Source organism: Aulostomus chinensis, chromosome 8 (genome assembly GCF_037954235.1).
Source record: "Aulostomus chinensis isolate RoL2024-O1b breed Wild chromosome 8, RoL_Achi_v1.0, whole genome shotgun sequence".
Lineage (NCBI taxonomy): Eukaryota > Metazoa > Chordata > Actinopteri > Syngnathiformes > Aulostomidae > Aulostomus > Aulostomus chinensis.
The window spans coordinates 1,680,356-1,708,252 of NC_141327.1; the positions used below are offsets into that span (position 1 = coordinate 1,680,356).

Below are 27,897 nucleotides of genomic sequence, written 5' to 3' on the forward strand. Positions count from 1 at the left end.
GGGACGAGTAGTAAGCGCTTCTGGCATTACGGAGTTCTTTTTTATATATTAATAAACGATCCTTCCAGGCTTGGTGGACTTCCTCGTGCTGGCTGGAATGTGTCTTCCTTTCCAGTTGTCTGGTCTTCTGTTTTAAGGCACGCAGCTCTGGGCTGTACCAGGGAACTATTCTTTTCTGGTTGATAACCTTCTTCTTCAGGGGAGCGACGGCATCAAGTGTCCCAAGGAGTGCTGCTGCAGTGTTGTCCACAAGATAGTCCACCTGGGTGGGGGTGGAATCAGCATAACTGCCCATTATATCACTACAAGGTGTGGCAGCAAGCTCTGCTGGAATAAGCTCCTAAATCTAGAAACAGCAGTGTCAGATAGACATCTACTGAAGCAGGACTTTTTCCCAGCTAGGATATAATTTGTTAAAGTAAATTCAAATGTAATTAAGGAGTGATCAGACAAGACGGGGTTCTGAGGAAGAACTGTGATGAGGTCAGCTTCTATTCCATAAGTGAGCACTAAATCAAGGATGTGATTAAAAGTGTGAGTGGGTTTGTTTACCCTCTGACAGAAGCCAACAGAATCAAGAAGCGACTTAAACGCAGTGGCCAGACAATCATCATTGACGTCCACAAGGATGTTAAAGTCACCCACTAGAATGACTTTGTCTGAGTTCAATGCCAAGTTAGACAGAAAGTCAGGGAGTTCTTCTAAGAACTCAGAATAAGGTGCAGGAGGACGGTACACCCCAGCAAGTAAGAGTGGTTTCTCTGCTTTCCAGTCTGGGAGGGAGAAGCTGACAGTCAGGCTCTCAAATGAGTTCATGAACAATTAGGTGGAGGGTTAATGAGCAAATTTGACTGGTAGATTGCAGCTCCTCCTCCTCTGCCAGTGGTGCGAGGTACATGGTAGTTAATGTAACCAGGAGGGGAAGATTCATTCAAACTAACACACTCATCTTGCTGCACCCAGGTTTCAGTGAGTGCTAATACACCAATCTGATAATTAGTAATTCAATCGTTCACTAGGAGAGACTTGGATGGGAGAGATCGAATATTTAGCAAACCACATTTAATAGTTTTACTAGGTTGGTTTGCTGGAGCAGTGGTTTTAATTTGAACTAAGTTGCTATAAGTTACTCCTCCAGATTTGGGTGCATGCTTATACAGCCTCGGGGCAGACACAGTTTCTATAGGCTGGGTGGGTGACAACACCAAGGAACCAGCAGAGGGCGTGCTAACCTGCAGCTCTGCCTGCTGGTCTGAACTCTGGGTGCTTGTCAGGGATTAGTATTGCTAACAAACTGGCCTCTGTTCCTAGATAAGAGAGATGCACCATCCAAAGTAGGATGGACGCCATCTCTCCCAATCAGACCAGGCTTTCCCCAGAAGGAGCTCCAATTGTCTATGAGCCACGTTGTTATCTCAGCACCACCTGGACATCCAGCGATGGAATGAACGCATGCGGCTAAACATGTCGTCACTCGCTAAATTGGGCAGCGGGCCAGAGAAAATTACGGAGTCCGACATTGTTTTTGCGTAGTTGCCCACCGAAGCCATGTTAACTTTAGTTAATTCCGACTGGCGAAGCCGGGTGTCATTAGCGCCGACATGTATTACAATCTTACTGTATTTAACCTTATGTTTTTCCAGCAGCTTTAGATTTGCCTCAACGTCGCCCGCTCTGGCCCCTGGGATGCACTTTATGCTCGCTATATATATATCGCTTTATATATATATATATATATATATATATATATATATATATATATATATATATATATATATATATATATATATATATATATATATATATACATACATGGAAATAAATCAAGTCAGTGACGGTGAGTGATCTGCCATCTTTAACGAGGAAACATTTGTCATTCAGTTGTTGATCAGTTTTGTGGTCTGATCCTGAGGAAACTTGACGGAAGGGAAACTGAACTTTGCGATGCCTGCTCACTCTTCAACTTCCCTCCTGATCACAAATCTCATTGCTTCATCAAAAACTGCTCAAAAGTTTCCCTTCAACAAAAATGTTGCAGTCTTCCTCCCAGTGTCAGACGTGAGGCCGTCACTGGTGACATCACAAGTTACAACTTGTGAAAAGACAAATACTGGTTTATTCATTCATCGTAGACTTGTAGAAGTGAAAATATCATTTTGAGACAATTCTATAAAATAAAATGATAGAAGAAAAAATAAAAGAACATTTTGTAAAACATTTTTGGAGGGAATGATTTATGAGTTTTCTGTTAATCCATCATCAATCCATCCATCCCTCCATCCATCCATCCATACACCTACCACCCATCAATCCATCCACCCATCCATCCATCCATCCACCCATCCATCCATCCATCCATCCATCCACCCATCCATCCATCCATACATCCACCCATCCATCCATCCCCCCATCCATCCATCCATCCATCCATCCATCCATCCACCCACCCATCCATCCCTCCATCCACCCATCCATCCATCCATCCATCCATCCATCCACCCACCCATCCATCCCTCCATCCACCCATCAATCCATCCATCCATCCATCCATCCACCCACCCATCCATCCCTCCATCCACCCATCCATCCATCCATCCACCCATCCACCCATCCACCCATCAATCCATCCACCCATCAATCCATCCATCCATCCATCCATCCACCCATCAATCCATCCATCCATCCACCCATCCACCCATCCATCCATCCACCCATCCACCCATCAATCCATCCACCCATCAATCCATCCATCCATCCACCCATCCATCCATCCATCCATCCCTCCATCCATCCATCCATCCATCCTCCATCATCCATCCCTCCATGTTCTCCCTCTCCTCCTGTTGAGGGTGGTGGGGGTGGAGCCTATCCCAGCAGCCTTCCCCCTGGACAGGTCACCAGTCCATCAGGGCCAACACATAGAGACAGACAACCATTGGCTCTCCCAGCCACGCCTACGGTCAATTTAGAGTCTGGATTAACCTGGTCCCTCTTGATGTCTTTGGACTGTGGAGGAAGCTGGAGTACCAGAGAGAAGGTTTCTGTTAAAAGTTACTATCAAGCAGTTGTTTTGGGTCAAGTTTAGTTTCTCATTTAAACAGTAACATCGATAGTAAAAACTCACCATTTCCCAAAAGCCATTAAAAGAGGACAGTAGAAGAATCTTTTCCTCAGAGATTTGTATCTTTATCTCAAATACGCAGCAGTCAATACTGCTTCAGTATTTCAGGAGTTCTGTCGAACACGCGACAGTCGTGGAGGCCTGATCTCCTGGTTGGACAGAGACGTTTCCAGCTTTCAGCTGACGCTTCATGGTCAGTGGAAACATCCTGGTCAGTGCCGTACTGGTGACTCTCCTCAGTGTTTACTGGAGCTGTACTGGTGACCCTCCTCAGTGTTTACTGGAGCTGTACTGGTGACCCTCCTCAGTGTTTACTGGAGCTGTACTGGTGACTCTCCTCAGTGTTTACTGGAGCTGTACTGGTGACTCTCCTCAGTGTTTACTGGAGCTGTACTGGTGACTCTCCTCAGTGTTTACTGGAGCTGTACTGGTGACTCTCCTCAGTGTTTACTGGAGCTTTACTGGTGACTCTCCTCAGTGTTTACTGGAGCTGTACTGGTGACTCTCCTCAGTGTTTACTGGAGCTGTACTGGTGACTCTCCTCAGTGTTTACTGGAGCTGTACTGGTGACCCTCCTCAGTGTTTACTGGAGCTGTACTGGTGACTCTCCTCAGTGTTTACTGGAGCTGTACTGGTGACCCTCCTCAGTGTTTACTGGAGCTGTACTGGTGACTCTCCTCAGTGTTTACTGGAGCTGTACTGGTGACCCTCCTCAGTGTTTACTGGAGCTGTACTGGTGACCCTCCTCAGTGTTTACTGGAGCTGTACTGGTGACCCTCCTCAGTGTTTACTGGAGCTGTACTGGTGACCCTCCTCAGTGTTTACTGGAGCTGTACTGGTGACCCTCCTCAGTGTTTACTGGAGCTGTACTGGTGACTCTCCTCAGTGTTTACTGGAGCTGTACTGGTGACCCTCCTCAGTGTTTACTGGAGATGAACTCAAATCCTGCAACCAGAACAGTCTTTTGAAAAGAGGAGCAGCTTCATTGGACAGATTATTCTAAAGCGGTTTAGTTGATGGGTGGTGACCGTGAGATCATTTGAACAATAACAGTTGTGTCCTACACTCTGAGATCAAGCACACGCACTTCTCGTCTTGTATGTGTAACACAATCGTTTGCAGTCAATGATGAAGTGGACTTAAATCTTGAGTTCAGCTCACATGAGCATTCCTGTTCGGGGCAGGTGCAGAGGGCACTGTCCTCCTTTTGGGGATGAGTAAAGGGGCGAGAATGAGAGCAGCAGAAGTGGGCCGACTCTGTCAGCCATATGTGCTCGCTGTCTGTCAAATGATGTCAGATTGAAATGAAATCCTCCACTTTCTCCTTTTATATGCTGCTTCCAGCACAGTTGCGCTCTCATTTCAGGTGGATTGGCAGTGACTGCAAGTCTCACTCTCATCAGTTGATTTATTTTTTCTCATCAAGGAGACGAGTAAACCATCAAGCTGTGTCCCACTCAGCTTGACTCCAGTCACCCAACTGCCCCGAATACAAGAGCTACTAGATCCCTCAGCCTCTGAGCAGGTTCAACGGACTGTTGGCACCAGTTAAGATGCACTTCCTAAATTTGCACCACAAAAAGTGTAAGTTGGTCCATGGAGAGTTCATAAAAACGGAGGTCTGGTCACCTGACTGGATGGTGATTGAGGACACCACCCACCTCATTGGAGAGAAGTTCATGTTTAAAGCAAACTTTTCGTGTTTGAAATGTACATTCTGGTATGTGAAGACATCTGCAGGAGCCTCACAAATCCTGTCAATCATGATGTCTCAGCAGCATCAAATCACTTATTCAACCCTTCAAAGAGATAAATGAGCATTCCACCACACAATTTACTGTACGCTGGTCAGCAACCACCAGGGGGCGCTGGTGGCTTTGTGTGTGTGTGAGCGTAAAATCAGGGGGAAAAAATCAAAGTTTCCATTTATTCTGGTCTGTGTCAAGGTGTGACGATAGCTTCCTCTGTAGTGGTTTGGTGTCTCCGGCTCCCGAGAAAAATACATCTGTTGATTCACCATCTAGTCACTCATTTTGTATCCATTTGCTGTATTTGACAGGCAGTTTACGGTGGGTGTACCTGGACTTTATTTACCAAATATAACCAACCAAATTACTTTTCAGGCCTTAAAAAGGAAAACCAAAGCAGCGAGGACTGACTCTTTTTGTGTTCACACGTACATGATAACCCATAATTATGGTAAATGGACACACAGCAGATTGCCAGCATGAACCAACAAACAATTTTTTATTTGTAATAAAAATCTCTGAATGTAAGACTTGTTTTATTTCCGTTCCCCCGTCAGAGACACAGTCGTACGCCATGACGGACCCATGTCCTCCAGCTAGACAGGAGTGTAGTTTCTCTTCTCGTCCAGGCTGGGATGCGTTTCCCAGTTGTTGTCAGCTGGTCATCTGTTACCACGTTACACTGCACTAACACAGTTACTGACATTTTCTGCACAGTTCAAAAAAGTCATTCTCACTTAGTGGGTGATGATCTCAGACTGGCGCTGCTGCACGTTGCTGTGATGTCAGAGTGGCGAAGGGGAATTTCTCTGCAATTATAAAAGACAGTACAGTTTTCTTGTATAATATTGCTATTTAATCTCAGATTAGGAAGTCATGTGATCCATTGGCAAAACATGCTGTGAGATTTCACCAAAGTTCATGTCTGTAACATGCGTGCTGACATGTTGCTCCACATGACGCTACATGTTTCCTACATGTGATGCACAGCTGGCTTCAGGCAGCATGGCCCCTCGCTCTTACAGATGTGTGATCAGATATTCAACATGGAGCCGTTCACCAGAGCCATTATATCACTCTGAAGGTCAGAAGACATTGTTTGATGGATGATGATCAGTATACAGATCCAGGAGGACCGAGTGAGCGAGCACTTTAATGAAGCGCTGACATTAAACAGGCTTAATATGAACTCATTTTACCATCTTTAAAGCGCTGGGATTATGGAGGCAACTTAGCGGGAGATTCAGCTTGTAAGAGGCAATATTGTGTCACTGACACCATCACCCTGATGTTGCTGAGGCGTGTCTACGTGCAGCTTTTGTCCACATAAACTCATTTATTGACTGATTTACAGTCGCGCCTCATGATTCCTCTGAATCTCAATGTGACCTACTGCAATTTTTTGAAAGGCTTTTCAATGGAAATGAGAATAATGAAGATTCCCCCTCACACAAGTCATATCACAATTGCAAAAATAACCTCAAGAACATTTTTTTTCTCCAAATTCTGCAGCCCTAATTTACGGCCTCTGAGAGAAATGTGTGTTTGTGTGTCAGTGTGTAAATATAAGCAGGCAAACACGTCATCACTGCCAAAATGTTTGACCTGACCTGCACCCTGCAGCTAGCCTGGCATGGCAGGCAAAATCCCAACTTTTGGAATCAGTCCATCATGTTGTTTAATGCGCCGGCGCTGGATTTGTCTGCTGGCTGTCTTCTATCCGTGTCTTTCAGGCATCTGGTGTGATTGCTGTTGTCGAGGGATGGAACAAGAGTTCTCACCCAACAGCTCTGTTTTGGCTTTTATCGCTAAAACACTTTTGGTTCACACCTGGACGCTCGGTTAAGCCAGTGTGTGTTTTCAGAGCAAAACAAGAGAGATTCCATCTGTGTGCATCTGCAAACATCTGGAACCCTTGTAACTCCATTTGCCTTTGTTCAAGACTTGTGCAGGAGTGAAGCCGTTGTTCCAGTTAATCTGAAACGTTCTGTGTAAGTTTGTGCCATGTAGACGATGAAGCAGTACATGAAAAAGCCCATTACGGGGCTGCAGCTTCCACTTGTTAATCTGCTGGGTGTCCAGCTGGATCAGTGGGCTGAGGCACATACTATTATATAACGGAGACATTGTGGTTTCAAATCCTTTGTTTAAGTCATCTCATCATGTCCTCTCTGCTTAATATATTCTCGGTGGGAATGCTTTTTTATTTTTTAATTCCTACAGGTCGAGACACAGGTCAGGGTGACAGCGTGCAGCCGGTGCTGACGGTCCCCTGAGATCCTGGTTTCGTCTTCAGCATGTTCTCCACTGCTGCATCTATCACCTCTCTTTCCGCTCTAAGTGACGTTTTGATAACCGTCGTAAAACTAAACTGTATTAAATGTTTCTTGCATTAAACCCGGAGCAGTGAGCTGTAGCTCCACACTAGGCTGACATCTAGTGGAGGCCACTTGGTACCGCAGCTGAACACTGGTTCAGCTTTGTACCAGCGTCAAGATGAGCTCTGCTGCACTCTCCTGGTGATACACGGTGGTGACTCAGAAAGCTGCCACTGCATATTCATCATTGTAGTGTTAGAATCAAATACATCAAACGGGTCTGAGGCAGGCTCGCACCACGCCAGCCAGGCTGTCGTGTCACTGATGAAGCCAGACAAAAAGTTCAGAGGTGAAAATACGCAGATACGCCCTGGCACGGGTGAGGTTGTAGTAGGAGACAAAAGATCCAGAACAGAATGAAGATGAATAAAAATGAGTAAGAGAAGGAGGCGAGAACGTGGTCAGACGAGGGGAGCAGAAAGACACCGAAATGTTCGTTGTTGTCCTAAACAGAACACAGAGGATTAGAGCTGCAGGCGCTAAGCATTGGCTCTACACACACAGTCCTAATCTCTGAACACACACACACACACACACACACACACACACACACACATGCAGACACACACATGCAGACACACACACATACACATACTTTTACGTAAATCACTTTTGGGCTACTTACAGTGAGTACATTTCCCTGATTTTAGAGAAAGTACATGTGAATGAGTTGGAGCGACTGACAGAGCACCGAGGACCTGACTGAGAAGTGAGTCACCTTCAACTGGCCCCAAATTAGTCAGGTCCTCAGTGCGTGGCCCTTATGTCCCGCTGCAGTGTTGAACCTGCCATTGGAATGGCGAATAGTCACGAGGGGCCTCTTGATGGTGCTGGACAACACTGTAAACAAATCCACGTTCCTGGACAAATGAGGAGAAAAACTAAATTGTGTTTATTTGTCATTGAATTAAAGACAGCAACACTCCCAGCAAACTTCTTATCAACCCTGGGACAACGACGGTAGTCCTCATCAAGCCTTGACCTGTCATTGACCCGCATCTGACCACAGCTCACCTGACCGAAACCACATGTACAGCAGTTAGCTCGCGTGCTAGTTGCCCTGCTGAGTTGTGACGCGTCTCAAGCTTGTGGGGGATGACCTTTTATTGACCCTGTCACTACCCCTCACCTATGAAGGCCGGCTGGTAGTTCTGTAACTTCCATTCATGCATTCTTCCCTTCTGTTCCCAGTCTGGTGGAATGAGTCTTGATGATGACACATGAAGGAGTGACAGGAGTGTAGCTGGAACCATTTGCTTCAGATTTATCCCAGTTTTTTGAGGAAAGATGCAGTGATCATTATTTTCTAGTCAGCAGACAAATTCACTAGATAACGGAACATTTTAACCTGGTTACACCAGGATCACCTGGCTGCCGGCCATAACATGGAGAGATTGGATTAATGCAACAGACTGGTAGTAAAAGAATAAAAAATGTTTTTCTAAAGCGGATGGCATCTGGATCATGACCTCGCTCTTTCTGAAATCCAGGCTGCAGCACTGCCAGTGACGGAGATCTGGGTCTGTTGATGCTCCGCCGCAGTCCTGACAAATCGAGAGGTTTCCCCTTTTCTTGCCATTTCTTTTCAATTCATTCTACACTTTGCGAACATGTTTTGAGGTCACGCTGGTACTTGTCCTCTCTCTCACCACTTCAAGCATCTCTTCTCTCTCTCCTTCAACCCCTCATCCAAAAGGGATGGAGGAAAGATAAATATTGAAGCATCTCCTCCCATGTCCAACATAACTCTTTCCTCTAATCTGAAATGCCGGGGATTAAACAGACAGCCAACTCTCCATCCATAATTCTGCCCCTCCCCACCCTCTCTCTCTCTCTCTCTCTCTCTCTCTCTCTCGCTCTCTCTCTCACTCCAGTTGTGCCAGACTAGTCATTTCGAGACCATAAACATGATGTTTGAGTGGCAGAGAGAGGAAGGTGGGTGGGATGGATTAGATTATGTTGGTCCAAATTCAAGGGATCACTCGTAGGGAGAGTTGACAGATAAACAGAAAAAAATGTGTGAGAGGCAGAGGCAAAGAGAGCGAGAGCAAGGGGGAGAGAGAGTGAGAGAGAGGGAGAGAGAGAGGGAGAGAGAGGGAGAGAAAATGGTCGAGTCATGCAATCAGATCCAGAGGCTGGCAGCAGGTTGCTTCAGCCCAGATATGGCCTGACTCCACCCCAACACCAGCCCGTCATCCTTCAGCACTCTACTGCTTATCCATAATATCCCACTACACGTCTTTAACGTGCAACATCGCGACCTGTTGGAGTTTAGGATCGCGTGCAGCAGCATCACACGTCCCCCTGACCTCTCACTGGACCAGAGGATCTGACAGGACTCCTCGTTCCATTCAGCAGTAGTGGTGCCACTGTGAGGGGTTCAAAGGCGAAGCCCCATGGGTTGCACTGGATGTAGCACGGTTTCAGATATGGGACTCTGAGGAGTTTGAGGGGCAAAGTGGAAGAGAAGGATACAGAGGAGGAAACAAGAGGGCAGGGTGATGGGAAACATCAACAAGGCGTCTAAAAAGAACAGTAAAAGGAATAAGGTAAGGAGCTGAAAAGATGATTTCTCATATTTTACTCAGAGACGAAATCTCAGTTGTGTTTGAGAACTCATATCTGGAAGTAGCAACCAACCAGCTCAGCTCAGTCATGGAACATATGCAATGTAACGTTGTGGTCTGGCTGCTTCCCCTCCTCTAAGGGGGTTTCACCTGTGGAACAAAGCGGTGCTCCATTGGCTGCGGCAATGCTCGGGGGTCTGGGAGGTGCAGGTGAGGGGGACACAGAAGAAGAGGAAGAAGGAGGGAGCGAGCCAGAGTTCGATGAGCCGCTGTGTGCGCTGGTTAAGAACTGCAACATGCTGCACAACATAGTGGGGCCTGCTTGTATCTTCCTCAAGCAGGGATTCGCTCAGAGCCAACTTGTATGTATGACTGACACAGACACACACACACACACACGCACAGCCATATTATATATCATATTTTCATAAGCACTGGCTGTCCAGAGAGCTGAGGCGGTCAGCTGAGTGTGACCCCGTCCCAGCCTGCAGTCCCGAGGTGTCAGGACAATGAATGGCTCCAGATTCCAGATCACTTAGGTCCTGAAAGCTCGTTCTAAGTGTGCTGGAAACATGAAGCTCACCTCTTATTCCAGATTAATGTGTTAATGAGAAGCAAGATGTGATAGAGATCAATACAGGGCTGCAGCACTAATTGAAAGGAGACATTAGGAAGGAGGAGCAGACTCTTGGGACACTGGACGACCTTGAGCTGACGACAGTAACTGAGTCGAACTGGACCTCACCGGTCATGAATGATGTGGAGTGCTGAGCATCATTATCTAGATCCATGTATCGTTCTGCTCTCCCTCTCTCCCTCCCTCTCTCTCTCTCTCTCCCTCTCTCTCCCTCTCTCCCTCTCTCTCTCTCTCTCTCTCTCCCTCTCTCCCTCTCTCTCTCTCTCAGCAGTGTCATTGTTTCCAGCAGCTGGTGTGAAGGCTGTGTCTGGCTGTAAAAAGCCAAAACTTCCCCACTGGAAGATTTGAGTAAACGCGAGCGTTTGCATTTGGCAGGAGACTGTACAGTCTTACAAATGCTGCTTTAATTTCATGATGAATAAAGAAACAGCTGTTTGCTAACAACCATAAAACTTTATCAACTTCAGCTCTGTGCTGTGTTTGATGGCGTCAGCTACTCCCGTCTGCTGGAGCACGTGAGGCTTCAGTAGCTCTCATGTTAGCGTTCGTAGAGCTGTAAACTCCTCTCTCCCACTCATGGTTAAATCTTCCTTCATCTTAATGATCAACAGACACAGTCTGGGTCGTTCCTGGATCTTACAGTTACAGCAGCAAATGTGATTCCTCGACAGCACGGCTTAGTGTATGAAATGAATATGAGTGAAACTGATATGCTCTCTGATTATTAATCCCCAGTAATCCCTCGTTGTTCTCTTAAACACAACCTAAATATTCGTGAGTGAGTTGTCGTGTGGACCTGCCAGGTTGTCCTTGTATTCCTCCTGTCTGTGGGGGCGTCCCCCACGACTGGAACTCTCATCTCCATGGTTCTCCTTCAAAAACCTCCCTGCAATGGTCCTCTCAGACAGTTTCTGAGATCATAAGCAGTTTGAGAATTTAAACAGCAAAACAGGATGTGTGTGTGTGTGTGTGTGTGTGTGTGTGTGTGTGTGTGTGTGTGTGTGTGTGTGTGTGTGTGTGTGTGTGTGTGTGTGTGCGCAGGCAGGTTTCCTTTGCATTCTCGTGTGCAGAATGTTCAGGTGTGTTAACGTTCATTCAATCAAGTGCTAGCTTGACCACAGTACAGATGAGTAAAATCCAGATCCAGACAGAGAAATGAAAAACTGATAAGCCTTCGTGATTTGTAATACAATTTAGGGCTGTAATCTCCCTGTGTTCTCCCCTCTGCCTCCTATAATCCAGCTCCGTATTATTCATGCTGCTGATGTCACGGCCCGTCATGAACAGGCTCGCCGGGTCGGGACTCACCTCCATCCGTGCCACCGCTCCAGGAAGCAAATATAACATCAGACTTTAAACTGAAATTGAATTGAAGATGTTGCTGCCATGGGTTTGCTCCCGTTTAACTGGGCTGACTTCTATTTTATCAACACATACAATCCAATCAATTGCTGTGTATGTGTGTGTGTGTGTGTGTGTGTGTGTGTGTGTGTGTGTGTGTGTGTGTGTGCGCGCGCGTGTGTGTGTCTGTGTCCTATCTACAGGACAGAGACTTGCGGCCAGAAGAAATGGAAGGTACAGACGCTCACACTTCCTTCCTCACTTCCTCTCTCACTCTCTTTCCCTTCAGTTGTCCTTGTTGTTGTCTGAGTCTTTGTTCTTTAAATTGTGGAGTCCATCAAAGTTCTACTGGTCTTTCATTCTAACTGAGTCACACTACGAACTCCAGTATCAAAGGCAAGCCTTTTATTTGAGTGTCACACTGGAAAAGTCATCTGTAATTTGATGATGGAATCAACGGAAAGGCCGGTGGTGACGAACTCACACTCAGAGAGCTCAGAGCTCTCAGAGGCCGACCACAGTCCAAGGCCAAAAACACCGAACGTATTATTTCAACTTGAGACCTATTTTTTAGTGTGTTGTCCCATAAATGTCCATTGTTCTTAAGAGATGTAAAACATTCCACCTCGTTAACATTAACAAGCCAACACTTTACACTCTTCAGTTGACGGAATGTGGCGCATCAATTTGATCACTCCACTGTGCCGTGAGAATTATTCGCACACACACACACTCACACAGGCATGTCCTCCCTGCAGAGCTGCGTGAGGCGTTCAGGGAGTTTGACAAAGACAAAGATGGCTTCATCAGCTGTAAGGACCTGGGCGAGTGCATGAGGACGATGGGCTACATGCCGACTGAGATGGAGCTGATAGAACTCAGCCAGCAGATCTGTGAGTCCTCTCAGCCCTGGAGCTGGACCAGATCCGGCCGGTGCGACCTGTGAATACTTGTCTCATTATGATGTTGCATTCTCCCGGGTCAGAAAACACACCTTCACCTGGAAGTCTTTGTGACGTCAGCGTCCGACCACACACACTCTTCATTTCCACCTCAGCTACTCAGACGCGTTTCCTGACAACGTCTCGTCCTGTGGTCAGATCGTCACCAAGCAACCAACACACACAGCAAGCTGGGCCAGCCTGTCACTCACACACACTCACACACACACTCACACACCCACACACACTTACACACACACACACACACAGTTAGCAGTAGTTGGCAGTACAGTGTGGATGTCACCTGGGCAGGTCTGGCTCTGGTTCAGTGCTGGTACTGATTGTTAAGGCAGGTGTTATTAGCCTGACCCATTGACAGTGATTTGTGCCTAAAATGCGCTCGCCGGCGCGGCCGAGGGCCTCTGAGGCTCTACTTCCTGGGCTGAATTAGGGGCCCAGCACGTCCCTGAAAGTAGCACAGCATTACTGACGGTTTTTGTGGTGATGAGATTTTCACTCAGTACAGTCGGCGGACAGTTGGTCAAAGTGTGACTTGCGATAGGACAACATGAATTCGTCACATTAAATAAGGTTTGCACTGAAATCCTTTACCTGTTCAGCAGTGTGGATTCCCTCTGTCTGTGATGACATTGTTGCCCTGCAGGTGGCGGCAGAGTAGACTTTGAGGACTTCGTGGAGTTGATGGGTCCCAAGATGCTGGCTGAGACTGCAGACATGATTGGAGTCAAAGAGCTGAGGGACGCCTTCAAAGAGGTGGGCCACCCCTGCCAATCATTTAAGGAACAAGTTTGGACGACCCCGGTTGATATGAATTGTCTTCACCCCCCTACACCTCTTCTTCTTCCTCATCTTCACCTTTAATGCCTTTTTCTTGTTTCTCCAGTTTGACTCCGATGGCGACGGGCAGATCAGCCTGGGGGAGCTGAGGGAAGCAATGAAGAAGCTGATGGGAGAACAGCTGAATCACCGAGAGATTGACGAGATCCTGCGTGACGTGGACCTGAACGGGGACGGACAGGTGGACTTTGAGGGTGAGTGAGGATGGGATTGTTGAGGTTGAGCTGAGGAAGATGAGCAATAAGAGAAAACACTGAATGCCTCTCCACTTTATCCGTGTAGGGTGAGTAAAAATGCAGATTACTGAGGCCCAGCACTCCTCAATCAGCAAACATCCAAGAACACAGGGATACCAGAACATAGGGAATGTTAAAGATGTACTCAGAGGCGATACTCCAGGGTCTCCACGGTAACTGTCTGTTTTCTCTCTCCAGAGTTTGTGCGGATGATGTCTCGCTGACCAAATGTCTCCCTGCTGCGCTGAACTCCACGTGGAGACGCTAGGCTGATCATGTCTCATTGCTTCCTGTCCATCCTGTAATTCATTGTCAGTATCATCTCTAAAGAGTACGCGCATCCCTTCATTGTGTTACTGTTGTCTGAATGTGCTGTGTAGTTCTTGTAACGTGCTGAGAGATTATGGAGAGCGATGGTTTAGTGAGGAACCCAAAGCTGATTGAAGTCATTTGAACCGAGAGTCACCAGCAGTACTGCATCTGATTAATGCACTTGTCAAAGTTTGCAGTACCTTACTAATATTCAGTGTCATTTACAAAAATGTTCTTTGTACCTCAAGTACAGCTAAGTCACCTGTAGTTGGAGTCAAGTCTTCCCCAGGCCAAGGTTTTACTCTCCCAGGAACGCCGACACAGTGAAGACACACACATCTGCAGGGATTCAGTTTGACATGAGACTTGTGACTCGACTCTGCCTGTGGGAGAGTTTGACGCTCATCCTGCAGTCATGTGGAACCATCAGTGTGGTGGGCGTGGCCAAGGAACCCAACAGCAGCGCACAGTGTCATTTTTTAAATTTTCTGCACAAAAAAATTACATAAAATAAAAACAGAAGAACTGTAATGTGCAAAGTTTGTGATGTCATCATAAAGAAGCTGAATCAGAGGAGCTCACTGGCTCATGTGACCGTTAGCATTGAGGTTAGCAAACATGTTCAACATCTGCCCAGCTGTATTAGCTACGTTAGCCTGGCTGAGCTACTGACTACTCATTTTTTTAAAAATGACTTATTTCCTGTGTTGGCTTTGCCAAGACAATTATAATTCCTCCATGTTTGTGTGGCGCCACCTGCTGGCTGACGCTGAACCAAGCGACATTCTCACATACCTTAGCAGAGGAGGGAAAAGAACAAGACCTGAGATGGAGTTGCCCAGCAGAGACCTGAGACTTGACTTGGACTTTCCAGAAAGGACTTGTGAGCTTGTGAACGTCTTTCCAACGCCCCAATTGATTCAACGGATACAGTTTCATTGAAATGACCCTTAGTGTTGACTTGGTTACTCGGCTTTGTAACATAACGCTGGTTTAAACGTGATGATTTTCAATCCAAAATCTTATTGGACATGAACTGTTGAGGCTGGGGATATTGTTGTAGTATACAGAGAGGATATGAGTGCTTTGTTAGTAATATGAGGCTAAACCTGCATTTTATTGTACAAACTTTCAGCATTTTCTTCAGCCATGCACTTGTCATTTAATTTTAGCAATTAAAAATCACACAAATGCATTCAGATTTACAAGGTTAATATCTTTTTGATACAGACTAGATCACCATATCATGTACTTGGTGTTAGCCGCGCACATCATGTCTCTTGCCATGCGTTTGTCTCCCTGTTCAGATGAAGTTTAATCGTAATCATGTATATTTTTTTAAATCATCTCTTTTAAAAATGTTCTATGAATGTTTTATTTTTACAGTGTTCAACAGGCCAGATCTTTAAAATTTGCACTGTAAATAAAAAATGAGTAAAACTATTTTGCTGTCCACTTTCTTGTAAATGCAGACTATCTTCCTTGTGTTCAGAGGTTAAACCGCCACGTTCGCCGCTTCACTTCCTGCTCTTCTTCTTTCTATAGATTAATCTGTGTTCACCGCCTTGTTTCCACATCCGTACAGAAACGAGTCCACCAGAATTTCCTCCCCTCCTTAATATTTTTGTCCATATCATGGCGTGCTAGCTTAGCTAACAGGCTGATGGTTTGCTTACACGATCTCCTTCAATTAATCTACTTCTGTTTGGCCATGTTGTGAATCCAAATGAAACACAGTCGACATCTTTATCAGTTTGATATGAAACTCAAAGGCATGGAGGTAGAGAGACCCCCTAGCAACAGCAGGGTTGCTGGTTTAATCCTCACTTTCCCTGATGGCCTCATCTTGGTGACCTCGAGCACCGTACTGAAGCTCTAGTTGCTCCTGAGGAGGTCAGCACCTAGCATGGTTAGCATGGTTAGCATTGTCACCAGCAGAGAGCCTGGGCTACCTGGTTGTATTTAGGCGACAGGGTTTCAGCACCCGCTGTCTCACCCTGGTCCCTCTGTGTGGTGACACAAACGCTACCTCAAAAGCACCTCTGTATCTGTTTGACATCTGTGTTCTAAGTTGCGTGAGGCTGTGGGGGGTGAGGAGATGGCAGTCTGCCGCAGACTGAAAGGGTGAGTGAGGTGAGGTTGTGAGGCACTTCGAACACAGCCAAGGTCAAAGAAGTTCTCGTCCATTCACATTTGTGTGCCAACACAACAAGGAAAACGTGTAAATTACGATTTTGAATGTGACCAAATCAAAGCTCATCCAACCTGAGTGGCAGGGCACGCAATCACACACAGTGCAGAACTACAAAAATATTCTTTAAAAATAATCCCAAATCCTATAAATCCCTTGAGTTCTGTAGCACAGATGAAAAGTCTCAATCAAGCCAAAAATTTGGTTGTTGTTTTTTTGTTTTTTTCAGGCAAGCGTTGTGAGACGCCGCAGTTCACACGGGACGTAGAAAGTGAACTGCAAAATACCACAACAATCTGTTGAGCACTGATTGTGAACACAGTTTGATAATCCAAAGGCACAGTCCAGTAATCCTGCTCGCAATACAACAGGCACCATACCGTCCACCTGCGTGTGCCTGCACCTTTGGTGGTGGGGGTTGTTGTTTGTTGTTGTTGTTTACTTCCTGCAAAGCTGACAGCTCGTGCTGACACCAGGCAATTGTAGCGCCACTCCTCTGAGGAGACTCCGCCCTGTGGAGGAAGTTGGTGTCCATCTCAAATCCCGGCCATTTCTCTCTTCTTCTTTCCTGTGGCGTTCTGACTGACAGCTCTTCTCATCCTCCAGCACTCGCTTCCAAGCCAAACAAACACTTTTCTGCTGTGACACTGGAAGGCACTTGTTTCCCTTTGAATTCAGATGTGTTCATCGATATGTGTGGAGATTTTAATCCCATTCCTCCCAGCACTCTAGCGCACCTCTGTGCTCTCATCATCATCCAGGATCTCACAGTACAGATTTGTTTGCAGAGCTTTCTAGACCCTAAAAACTGATAAAAACTGATTCCTGGAGAGATTTCAACTCTCCGTCAGACTTTTCTGTCTCCCTGTTAACTGGAGAGGTTCTGAGCTGTACTCATTGCTTTGACTTCTCTTCATCTCAGCCTTTCCTTCCTGAAATCATCTTCTGATTCATCGCATAATAAATGAGGACTGAGAACTGATGAGTGCTGATGGTCTTGATACCACATGGAAGACACCAGCTGGTTCCAAGAAGCCCGTCTGAAATGCTCCTGGACATCAGCACCATTCGGATGATGAAGTGTGGCTTCTTTCACAGCTTGAATGCCTCTTCTCTTGTTTTACTGTCAGGCTGGAATCTTGTCCACATCATTTCCTGTCTTTCAGCATGGGTCTCCTCTGGAGGGCCTCAGGTAAAAGTGTTTTCTATTTTTGTTTGATAGATCACTTTGATGACCAAGATCTGTGGCCACAATGAAAGCTACTTTGATAGTTTACTTGGCTTATTTCAGTCTGTCATCCCTGCAACAACTTAATCTTACCACGAGGGGGCACCAGTAGCCAGTTTATGATGGAGTGGTAGAAAGGGCTTTTGCAGCAGTGAGCAACATCGGTTTCAAGGGTGATAGTCTTCTGCTGACCACCACATGAGGGAGACAAATACAGTCTTCCTATAAATAATTGTCATGTTAGATGAACCTGTCCTGAATCTCTGCCCCCCTTTGGAGGCAGCATCACTCTCAGTGCCCCAGACCCCACCTCTACCAGCCCTCAGGGTCTCTTCAGGTCTGCCGTCTCCCCCCTGTTGTGTCATCAGTTCTGGGTTTTCTGCTCCTGCTGGTTGCTCAGTCTTGTGTGTGTAACTACCTGTGAACCTGCTGACTTTTCCAGGACTGCAAAGTTCTGTTCCTGCGATGCTCAGAGAGAGATTTGTGTCATGTGGACCTTTGAAACCACTCACCTTCAGGTGCACTGGACCTCTACATGGTGTCTGCAATCAAGAAGGCATCATGCAATTTTACAAAATGGTTTCAGAAAAACAGCCTCTGTTTGACAGAACCTTTCTCTTCTTTTGTACACAATTGAAAATTTTAAACCTCTTTTTTACCCTAAAGTCAACTCGATCTCCATTTACTTGCATATTCTTTCATATGGACATTTTTTAAAAGGCTTTTATCTGAGGGCTGCACGGTGGTGCAGTGATGGCAGCATGGATGAAATATTGCACAACAAAGCTCTGTGCTAAGACACAAAGACTAACATAGTCAATACATAATTTCCGGTGTGGACCTTCAGACGCTCTCTTGCCCTGAAGGAGCAGTTGAGGGACACCACAGTCTCATGCAGGGAGTGGGAGATGTTGATGGACATCAGCTTGGCCAACACCGTCCTCTCCCCTACTTCCTCTTTGGAGTCCAGAGGACAGTCCAGAACAGAGCTGGCCCTCCTGACTGGCTTACTCAACCTGTTCCTGTCCCTCTCAGTGCTCCAGCATCCTCAACAGAACACTGCATAAACACTGCATAAACACTGCATAAACACTGCATAAACACTGCATAAACACTGCATAGAACACTGCAGAAGCGACTACGGTGTGATTAAAGGTCCTCAGCAGAGTCCTGCACTCTCCAAAGGACCATGGTCTCCTCAGTAGGTGGAGGCAACTCTGGCCCCTCTTGTACAGGACATCTGTAGCTGTGGACCAGTCCACTTTGTTGTTGAGGTGAACACCCAGGTACTGAAAGTTCTCCATGATTTCAATGTTTGTACTCTGGACGTTCACCTATGTGGGTCATGTGCCCCTTTTTATGGGGACGCGCAAAGAGCCTGGGGCCGAAGCCTTGATTGACAGAGAGAGATCCCCCCACTGTCGTGATACCAGTGACCTCTGATGGAGAGTTCAGGGTTTGAGGAGCCGCTTATTGAAAGAAAGCCTGGCAAGGATGAACCTGCTTCCCCATTCACCTCTGGGCCTTGTCAGTGACTCAGACCTCTCGCCCTGTCAGCTCAGATCTGATTGGTCAGCGCTGCTCCAGAGGAAAAGCAGAAGTTTCCCTCCCCTGACATTTTCTCCCTGGGCTACAGATTCTGTATGTATATCTCCTCCAGACCTGCTCCACCTCCTCCAGACCTGTTCCACCTCCTACAGTCCTGCTCCACCTCCTTCTGCTCCATCTCCTCCAGACCTGCTCCATGTCCTCCAGGCCTGCTCCACGTCCTCCAGATCTGCTCCATCTCCACCAGACCTGCTGCTCCATCTCCTCCAAGACCTGCTCCACCTCCTCCAGACCTGCTCCACCTCCTCCAGACCTGCTCCACCTCCTCCAGACCTGCTCCACCTCCTTTTGCTCCGGTATGTAAACATCAGACATGCTCACTCCTTCACCTGGAGCAGGAGGAGGTCTGGGTCTCCAGGTCAGGAGTGCTCTCTTCTCCTGAGGTGAAATGTGAGCGCCACTGGAACAACAACCTCCCAGTCCTGGATCAACCTGGACCTCAGAGGGAACGACACCAGGCCCTCTGATTGGTTGAGTGATGTCACACCTGGAAAACACCTGTGAATACTCAGGTGTCTAATGACGGCCTCTTAGCACCCTGGTTTGTGCTCTGATACACAACCTCTAAATACCAGAATGAGGCTGGACATATGGTGCACACAAAGTGCCATCTGCCAACCACGCGGCGCCATGGATGTGCCTCTGTATTAAAGCTACGTTAGAATAGGCTGTCATTAACAGCCCTAGGAAGTGAGCAGCCACTGGTGGAGAGTGAAATAGTCTAAAGGCATGGGAGACTTGGTATTTTACCTTTCTGGGAATGTCAGTGTAAATGTAGCTTCTCCTACACAGCAAACAGAGAACTCTCCACCTCCCTGTTGGAGTGTGTGGGGTATTCAATATCACACACACTGACTGAGTGATGGAGGCAGGGAGGATGTGTGCATCCATCATCCGTACTGCTGTAGCATCAAACCATTAGTGTGGACACAAATGCAACATGCAGAAACACTGATTATAATCCATAATTCATGCCTCGAACACGAGTTGGCGGCTCAGCAGGCTGAGAGAATGGTCAGGTACTCAAAAGGTGTGGTATATTATCAACACACAAACATCACGTCAAGAAGAAAGTAGCAGCAAACCGGGGATTGAGACCGACCGTGTCAGGGGTCACGCGTGGCACAAGTATGTAAAAGTGTCACTTTCATTTAAACACTGCTTTGTGTAGGAAATGCTAATTAGGAAGACTTATAAGTCTGCATATGAAATGATGTAATGATATCTTTCTTTTGAAAAGCATCTAAGGAGGAAGAAAATGAAAGGAACACCTACAGTACTGAGAGAAAAACAAGCACACGTGTTGGCAAGTGTGAAAGCAGGTTTGAGGGATGAGTGGGATCGACTGTCGTGCCAAAATGCAGAGGAGGTTCAGGCAACGCTATCAGCCGGATCTCTTCCTCCACCGGCGCTGCTGGAGTGTCTCATGCTGGAGGTGGTTGTTCCCTCATGGGGGAGATGTTGGCCTGGGGAGAGTTTCCCCAGTCCTGCCACCTGTGTAACAGCCAGTGTTTTGAGAGTGCAAATGTGCTGCGAGCAGTAAAGCGGCTCTGTGACTGAGCTGCAGACACCTAGGAGGGAGGGGCCAGACTGAGGGCCACACATATCAGGTGACTGGAGTGAAGCACAAGTTTGTTTATGTGACAGCTTGTAACTCATTTCTGTTGCAAATTCTCCGAAAATCACTGCTTTGTTAAAAAAAACAAAAACAAATACCCTGTCTGAATTTGAAGGACAGTTTCAGGTTTTTTTCTTCTTTTCACCCAAAATGCCAAGTTAGTGGTGTGGTTAGCATGTTTGATGGGATTACTGTGATACTTGGATGGCATAAGGACAAAATACTCATTAAGTGGGTCACATTCTTCATTCTTTTAAAAATGGCTAAAGTTGCAGAGCTATTTTGGAAGCAGAATCGACGAATACAACCGACAGTGTAGCAGCAGGTAAACACGACACCACCAACTCACAAAACACTCGAAGGAGAGAAAGATGCAAAAACTTCTCCTAAGGCAAATTGATTTTCAGAGCAATTTATCTTCGTTTCCTGAAGTTCGTCAGAGAGAGTTGAGCGCTGAGCTGCAGTGTATAAAAATGTGACGTGATGCGGTCCCAAGGTCACATGAGATGGAAGCTGGAAATTTTTCACAATACATGAAAATGCATTTGTGCACGAAATCATTCATGTACAATGCAGTGTTAACACTTCTGCCCCTACAACCTTCACTCTGAATGTGACTCGTCACACATGCAGTACAAGATGAGTTTTTATTTTAAATCAAATCATTGCATGTTTGTACATTAATGCTTTAAAATGTCTCAATTAAAACAACAAATTTAAAAAAGTGACCCGAAGAAACAGACCTAGACTTTGTCACACGTGAGGTCCAGTAAAAGCACCAGTTGAATCATGACGAATATCTCAGTGGTAAAAATACTGCAGTGTGTTTGCTGCTGACGCAGGATCTGTGTGTGTGTGTGTGTGTGTGTGTGTGTGTGTGTGTGTGTGTGTGTGTGTGTGTGTGTGTGTGATACACGTGCCACAGATGAGCAGCAGTCACTCAGGCTGCTCACTGATTTTTCAGGCACAAAATTGCTGTTTGCCTTTCAAGCTGAAACTCCACCAGAGTTGCCCGATTCATGGTAACCATCCTGTTTGCAAGGTAACTGGCCTCTACACCAAACATGCCCCCCCTAGTGGTGGGAGGTCTGGTATCTCAAGCCTCCATCAGCAGATAATCGAAGCAAGCTCTCATTTTACCATCGTCTGCGTCTTTTTACAGTAGTTGGCTTTCAACTTCTAGGTGCATTGCCACCTTCAGCTCTGGGCTTTCTAAATACTCTCTAAATACTGTGAGTACATGTGTTTGGATGTAACATTTTTATTCAATCAACCAATCATGGCAATTAATTAGCTTGATTTAATCTAAAACTTTAAAGTCTCCAACAATTCGACTCAGACATGAGACACAACAGTCACTAAACTGTCTGTGTCCAGACGTGGGTGGAGCCAAGACGGACTGAATGCAGGCTAAACTTACTCAAACACAGTTTTCATCACCAAATATACATTTTCAACGCTACACCTCACAAATCCAGTTTTGATCAAAATTACAGTTTTCGTCGTTCCATTCGCCCTGTCCTGAATCCTGGTGCCAGAACTCCACGCAGTCCTGGTTCCTGCCGCTGTAGCTGTTGGGCTGGTCTTTCGCCCAGTACCTGCAGACCAGAGGGACACACCCAAAATCACATGAGCCACATGAGCGCTGTGGGGGGGGGGGGGGGGGGCATGAAGCTCGGAGGTGAGTTGTGGCTCTTACGCTGTGATGAGAGGCGTCTCGTCCACCCATTTCCACTGGCCCTCGACTCCTTCATCCGTCAGTCCGATCCAGAGTTCTTTATCACTTCCAAACAAGCCATTAATGAAGGCCTGGCAGAGGACAGACATCAACCTCAAGATGCAGTACTACTGTAGTTTCTCACTTCTACGATATGAAGTAGTGGTGGAGCGAGCGGCTTCACGCTGCACTGAACGCTACCCTGACCCTGAAGTAAGCGAAGCGTTTTGTGTTTTGATCATATTTTAGTTTGTTGGGTTTGTTCTTAAACATTGAGACACATAAACATCCATCCCTCCATCCCTCCCTCTCCTCCTGTTCAGGGTGGTGGGGGTGGAGCCTATCCCAGCAGCCTTCCCCCTGGACAGGTCACCAGTCCATGGCAGGGCCAACACACAGAGACAGACAACCATTGGCTCTCCCAGCCACGCCTACGGTCAATTCAGAGTCTGGATTAACCTGGTCCCTCTTGATGTCTTTGGACTGTGGAGGAAGCTGGAGTACCAGAGAGAACCCAGCAGGAACAGGGAGAACATGGAGACTCACCCAGAAAGACCCCGTGCTGCAGCCGGGGCTCCACCCACAACCTTCTTGATGGGGGCCACAGGGAGGACCACTGCTCCACCGGGCCGCCCACATAAACATTGAGCAGCATATTAATTATGAATAATTATTTATTTCAGTGGAATTATGAAAGCAGAATTTTAAACTCTACTCCTTTTTCTTCAGTGTTTGGATCATAGAACACAAGGTTTGGCGTCAGTGTCATCCTGTACATGCAGGAGTGACAGGACACATCAAGGTGACTTCCTTCCAATCAAAGGAGTGAGACAATTCAAAACAGCTGACTGGAGGGCCAAGCGTACCATCTTCTCTGGATGAAGCCCGCTTCTCCAGAAGAATCATAAAGGTATGTCAGCATTTTAGAAGCAACTGTATGCGTGTCTTTTGATGAGCTTGTGTACTGCAATAGCTTCACTATGGAGGCAACGTGACCAGCAGCTGGCTGTGTGCTCGCAGCACGGATGGATTCTAAAGGCCCCGGAGAACTTAGGCTGCTATGAGCTCTCCCAGGCTCTCTTGTTCTACTTCCAGTTCTTGGCAAACACAGTGTGTAGAAACTGAATTACTGGTGATTAAAGTTCATCTCGAAGACAATTCATTGTGATTCTGCAGTGAGAAGAGTTATGATGTCATCTGCGGCACATCGGCAGAGTAACATACCATTTCCTCTTGGCTGGTCACGATGGCCAGGTCCCCTCCTTGTTTCTTACAGAATTCTCTGCTCTGGTTCCAGGTTTTCTTGCCAACAGAAACGTAGTAGCAGCTTAACTCAAACTTCCTCCAGCCCGAGCGACACGTCTTATCTGCAATTGTAAAATATTCAACCATCAAGCTTCTCGGTTGTGGTGTTGAAAGTGTTGTGAGTTTGTGACTACGGAACAATGGTGTGGGTTCCTGCCATGAAGGAATCCTGAGAACTATTTAGAATGTTTCCTTCACTTTACCCCTTATCATTGTCAGTTTCTGAACTTGAGCCTGGAGCTGTTCTCTCTCAGCTGTCAGGTTGTCAGTTTTCATCCTCAGCAAGTTCCTCTCCGCGGTGACATTTGTGAAGCTGCTTTCAAGTGCCCTCTTCTCAAGAATCAGGGAATTGTAGGCCACCTGCAACTCATCTGTGGCCTTGCGGAGGGTGTTGTAGGTGGCCTGCAAGGTGTCCTTTTCTCTCGTCAGGTTTAGGTTACTGCCTGCTATCTTGTCTTTCTCGCTGGCAGACCAGTTGTATCTGTCCCGTAAATGCTCTACATCCTTAATCAGGGTGTTGAAGTCCTTTTGCAGCTGGTCTCTTGATCTTGTTGCATTATTAAATTTGTTCTGGAAGTTGTCCCTCTCTTTAGTCACCAAGTTGTAGTTGGCCTGTAGCTCATTTTTGCGTTTAACCGCTGCATCGAGATGATTTTGCAGTTCTCCCTTGGCTGTAGACAAGGCAAATATGTCAGTCTGCAGCTGCTCCTTGTCAGCTTTCAACGCTTGTATCTCCTTGCTAAAAGCAGCATTGCTGGTTTGTAACTGGCTTTGACTCAGTTTTAGAGTGTTTGTTTCACTCGTTAATAACTCGTTGTTGGTCAGTATTTGACTGTTCTTTCTAGCTAAGTAGTTGCTACTTTGCTGCATCTGATCCCGCTGGACTTCCATGTTCCTCTTCTCGTTTTGCACCGTCTTCAGGTTCTCCTTCAGGTTCTCCTTCTCGTCACTCAGGACTTTGAACTTCTTCTGACTGTCTTGTGTCTGTCTTTGGTCTGCCAGGAAAGATAAATGACTGGTGAAATTAACACACACCCCACCACCTTTGAAATATATATGACAATAAAAAAAATTGTACTCACAGTGGACACTCTGACCTATGACCCCAAAGACCAGCACAACACACAGCAGCCCGAGACAAAGCATAGCAACCTTGTAAGGGCTGTTTCTCAGCGCATAAACTGAATAACAGCAAGAGTAGAAACAGAAAGTTTTCATGTGTGAGTGATTTATGGAACTTGTGGTTTTCCTGTGCATGTTGAGCGGTTCTGCAAAATACTGGACGTTCATCTTGAGCAAAAACGCAGACTTACAACAAACACACACTTATGCTGCGTAACTGAGCTGACTTCAACATACATATTTGGAAATAACATATCAAAAACTATCGCTTGTAACTTTTGAATGTCATATGAGGATGGTAAAGTCTTGTTACGAGTTACATCACGTTTAAACTTGGGCGTTGACCAAATCTTATCCCCGGCTACATGAAGCGGTTCAGAGTTACGTACTTTTATGGTTTACTTTAGACAACAGGCCCACAGACAGAGGAGGGAAGATGTTAAAGCATATTTTTTTAAAACATTAAATTCACGGTAATTGTACAATTTATTTTACGTTTTCAAAAACTGCACATCACACACACACACACACACACACACACACAGGAAAAAAACATAAAACACTTGTAGGCAGTGGGCGTTTGATTCTAGTTCATGAAAAATGACAAATATTATGACACGTTTGTGATGACTTCACGGGGCGTGAACTGTCAGACCGTGACAACGACGGTTTCACGCGGTAAAGACGGTAAGCTCGTAGTCTGAGGGCTTCGCAGATGGAGGCTCTGAACGGACCCCCACACTTTGAGCTGCCGGTGTGAAAATCCAGTTACATTTTCTAGCTGATACTTGGATCATTTTCCTCACATCTGAGACAGAAATCCATGTAAACATCATGTTACATGTAATTGTCAGAAATATGTTCACGGGTCAAAAAATAAGAGTTAAATGTTGAATCGAAATGTTAAATCTGAATGTGCCGCCAAGTGTAAATCGAAATATTTAGAAAATACTCAAATCAGCAAGGAAACCACGCCCACCCCACTAAAGTGGCCTCCAATAGCATGACCCCGCCCACACCTCTGACCGTGCAACATGGGATCAGTGCTGCTGGATGAGACGCTGTGGAGCAAGGTGGGTTATTGCAGGTAGAACTCCACTGGTGCGTCACGCCATTCGCGGTAAGTTAAGTTGTTTCAATTTTAAGTTCTTTATTCACACTGTAGACCCGGCAGTCTGCAGTACTGTAAAACAACTGAACTTTCCACGAGTGGCGTGACGCACCAGTGGAGTTCTACCTGCAATAACAGTCCGTTTAGTCTCTGCTATGTGTAGAGAACTGGCCACACCTGCGCTTCACCTCGCTCCACAGCGTCACTGATCCCATGATGCACAGTCAGAGGTGTGGGCGGGGTCGTGCCATTGGAGGCCACTGTAGGGGGTGTGGTTTCCTTGGTGATTCGAATATCTTCTTAATATTTAGATTTTCACTCGGCGACACATTTAGATTCAACATTTAACTCTTACTTTTCATGTATGAACATATTTTTGACAGTCCTGTATAACATGTTGTTTACATGGATTTCTGTCTCAGATGAGAGGAAAGTGAGCTAAATGTTGGAAATATATCAGCTAGGAAACTGTAACTGGATTTTTACACCGCGCAGCCGGAACCACTCGTGGAGGATAATCCAACGAACCCCGAAACACTTGAGACATCCAAAGAAAGAGAAAGATGCTCTTGAGGGAAAACACAGAAGGTTCAAGTGAGTGCGTTTTCCTTCAAGTGGTTCGTGGGCCTCAGTCTTCTTCTGGATGTCACGTGTGTTGAGGGGCCCAAAGAAAATCAAATATTGCCTGTACTAAATAATGCATGATTGAACCTGATGATTTATTCCTCAAAATGAGAAACTGAACTAAAAAGAGCGAGAGGGGAGAGTGCGGGGCTGCTGAGCAACGCTGAGCTCTGTGGAACTCTGAGTGTTCCCACTTCTGAGTTTGGAAATTCTCATCTGACACTTTTTAAATGGAACGGTCGTTCTGGTACCTGAGTAGCGAAGCTTACTGCCGTCTGCTAGCAGCTGCTTATACTGGATGTTACTGTCATCCATGTCCATCCTGGTCTCTGTCGATGACTGGTACTCAACAGTCATCCTGTAGCAGCGCCGTCCTTGTGGCTGAGAACGGCACGAGTCGAAGGTTATAGAACACAACAGACCGCCAAAGCAGGATATCAGAGTGGGTCTTACCTCTCCTCGATGGGATGGGAGCAAATTACCTCTGGGATCTTAGTTTGAAAGTCTAAAGAAAAAACTGACGTCCTGTAATTTTACCCTGCAAAGCATCGCAGCTGTGCCACATTCACGAAAACGCCTTGTGTGGTTTCAGGATTCTTGCCAGCGTTTAGGGGTGGAGGGCTGGTCAGTAGGCGGAGGAGGAAGGACTCTCCTTCCTCATTGTGTCACCGCTGTGTGAACAGTTGACCCTCCTTGCAGTGGAGGTGGCATGGAATGAACAGAAAGAGTCCGGTACAGCAGTTCCTTCCCAGAAGACCTTTTTATTCCTGGGCAATCAGGTGCACAACCAGATGTGACAGAGGTTCAACCATCAACCCGGGCAGATGGAAACTGGCGCCCTATATACCCGCTTGAATAATTTCCCCCCCTGGCCCCTACCAAGAGCAGGGATCTCCCTCTATCCCCAGAATCTCTTAGCTCCCAACACCACATAAAAAAAAACAGAAATTACCAGTCTAAAAATCACCCATGATTTATGGTTATAGGTCCTTAAAAATTGGCCAAACTCCCCAATATAATAAATTTGCCCAGATGATTCCAGCAGCAACACCCCCCCCCCCCCTCTCCATTCTGACCGTGGTCTCTCCCGGAACATTTATCTGGCGACGGTACCCGCCCGGACTCTTTTGAACGCGGACACCTGAGGACACAACAGAAAGGTGAGTGGCACAATCCAACACTGGCACCCTATTGCACTCCACCCTGTGGAGCTTTGACACCCCGAAACCTCCTT

At 46.4% G+C, this 27,897-nt stretch overlaps 2 protein-coding genes across 6 annotated transcripts in view; one reads left to right on the forward strand and one right to left on the reverse strand.

Moving 5' to 3' along the window:
* Window positions 1-15,568, forward strand: part of cabp2a (calcium binding protein 2a) — a 33,732-nt gene extending 18,164 nt beyond the window's left edge. For 3 of the 4 annotated variants that reach the window (XM_086210382.1, XM_086210383.1, XM_086210384.1), the window contains exons 4-8: window positions 11,996-12,026; window positions 12,551-12,685; window positions 13,398-13,507; window positions 13,638-13,785; window positions 14,026-15,568. In XM_086210382.1, coding sequence (XP_086066508.1) covers window positions 11,996-12,026; window positions 12,551-12,685; window positions 13,398-13,507; window positions 13,638-13,785; window positions 14,026-14,051 — 450 coding nt within the window. In that variant the 3' untranslated portion in view covers window positions 14,052-15,568. Of the gene's footprint in view, window positions 1-8,650; window positions 9,797-9,954; window positions 10,177-11,995; window positions 12,027-12,550; window positions 12,686-13,397; window positions 13,508-13,637; window positions 13,786-14,025 lie in introns of those variants that run through there. The other variant, XM_086210385.1, reaches the window with a different exon arrangement.
* A 5,811-nt stretch (window positions 15,569-21,379) lies between these two features.
* Window positions 21,380-27,420, reverse strand: LOC147256793 (uncharacterized). 2 transcript variants are annotated; one of them, XM_086210386.1, is made up of 7 exons: window positions 27,117-27,419; window positions 26,915-27,044; window positions 24,889-24,987; window positions 24,010-24,801; window positions 23,726-23,868; window positions 22,484-22,593; window positions 21,381-22,382 (listed from the first exon to the last, which is right to left on the reverse strand). In XM_086210386.1, the coding sequence occupies exons 2-7, from the start codon at window positions 27,018-27,020 to the stop codon at window positions 22,244-22,246; spliced, it is 1,389 nt and encodes a 462-aa protein (XP_086066512.1). In that variant the 5' UTR covers window positions 27,021-27,044; window positions 27,117-27,419; the 3' UTR covers window positions 21,381-22,243. The 2 variants fall into 2 exon arrangements, with proteins under 2 accessions (XP_086066513.1, XP_086066512.1); XM_086210387.1 differs by lacking the exon at window positions 24,889-24,987 and having other exon boundaries at window positions 21,380-22,382; window positions 27,117-27,420.
* Between the last annotated feature and the right edge of the window lie 477 nt (window positions 27,421-27,897).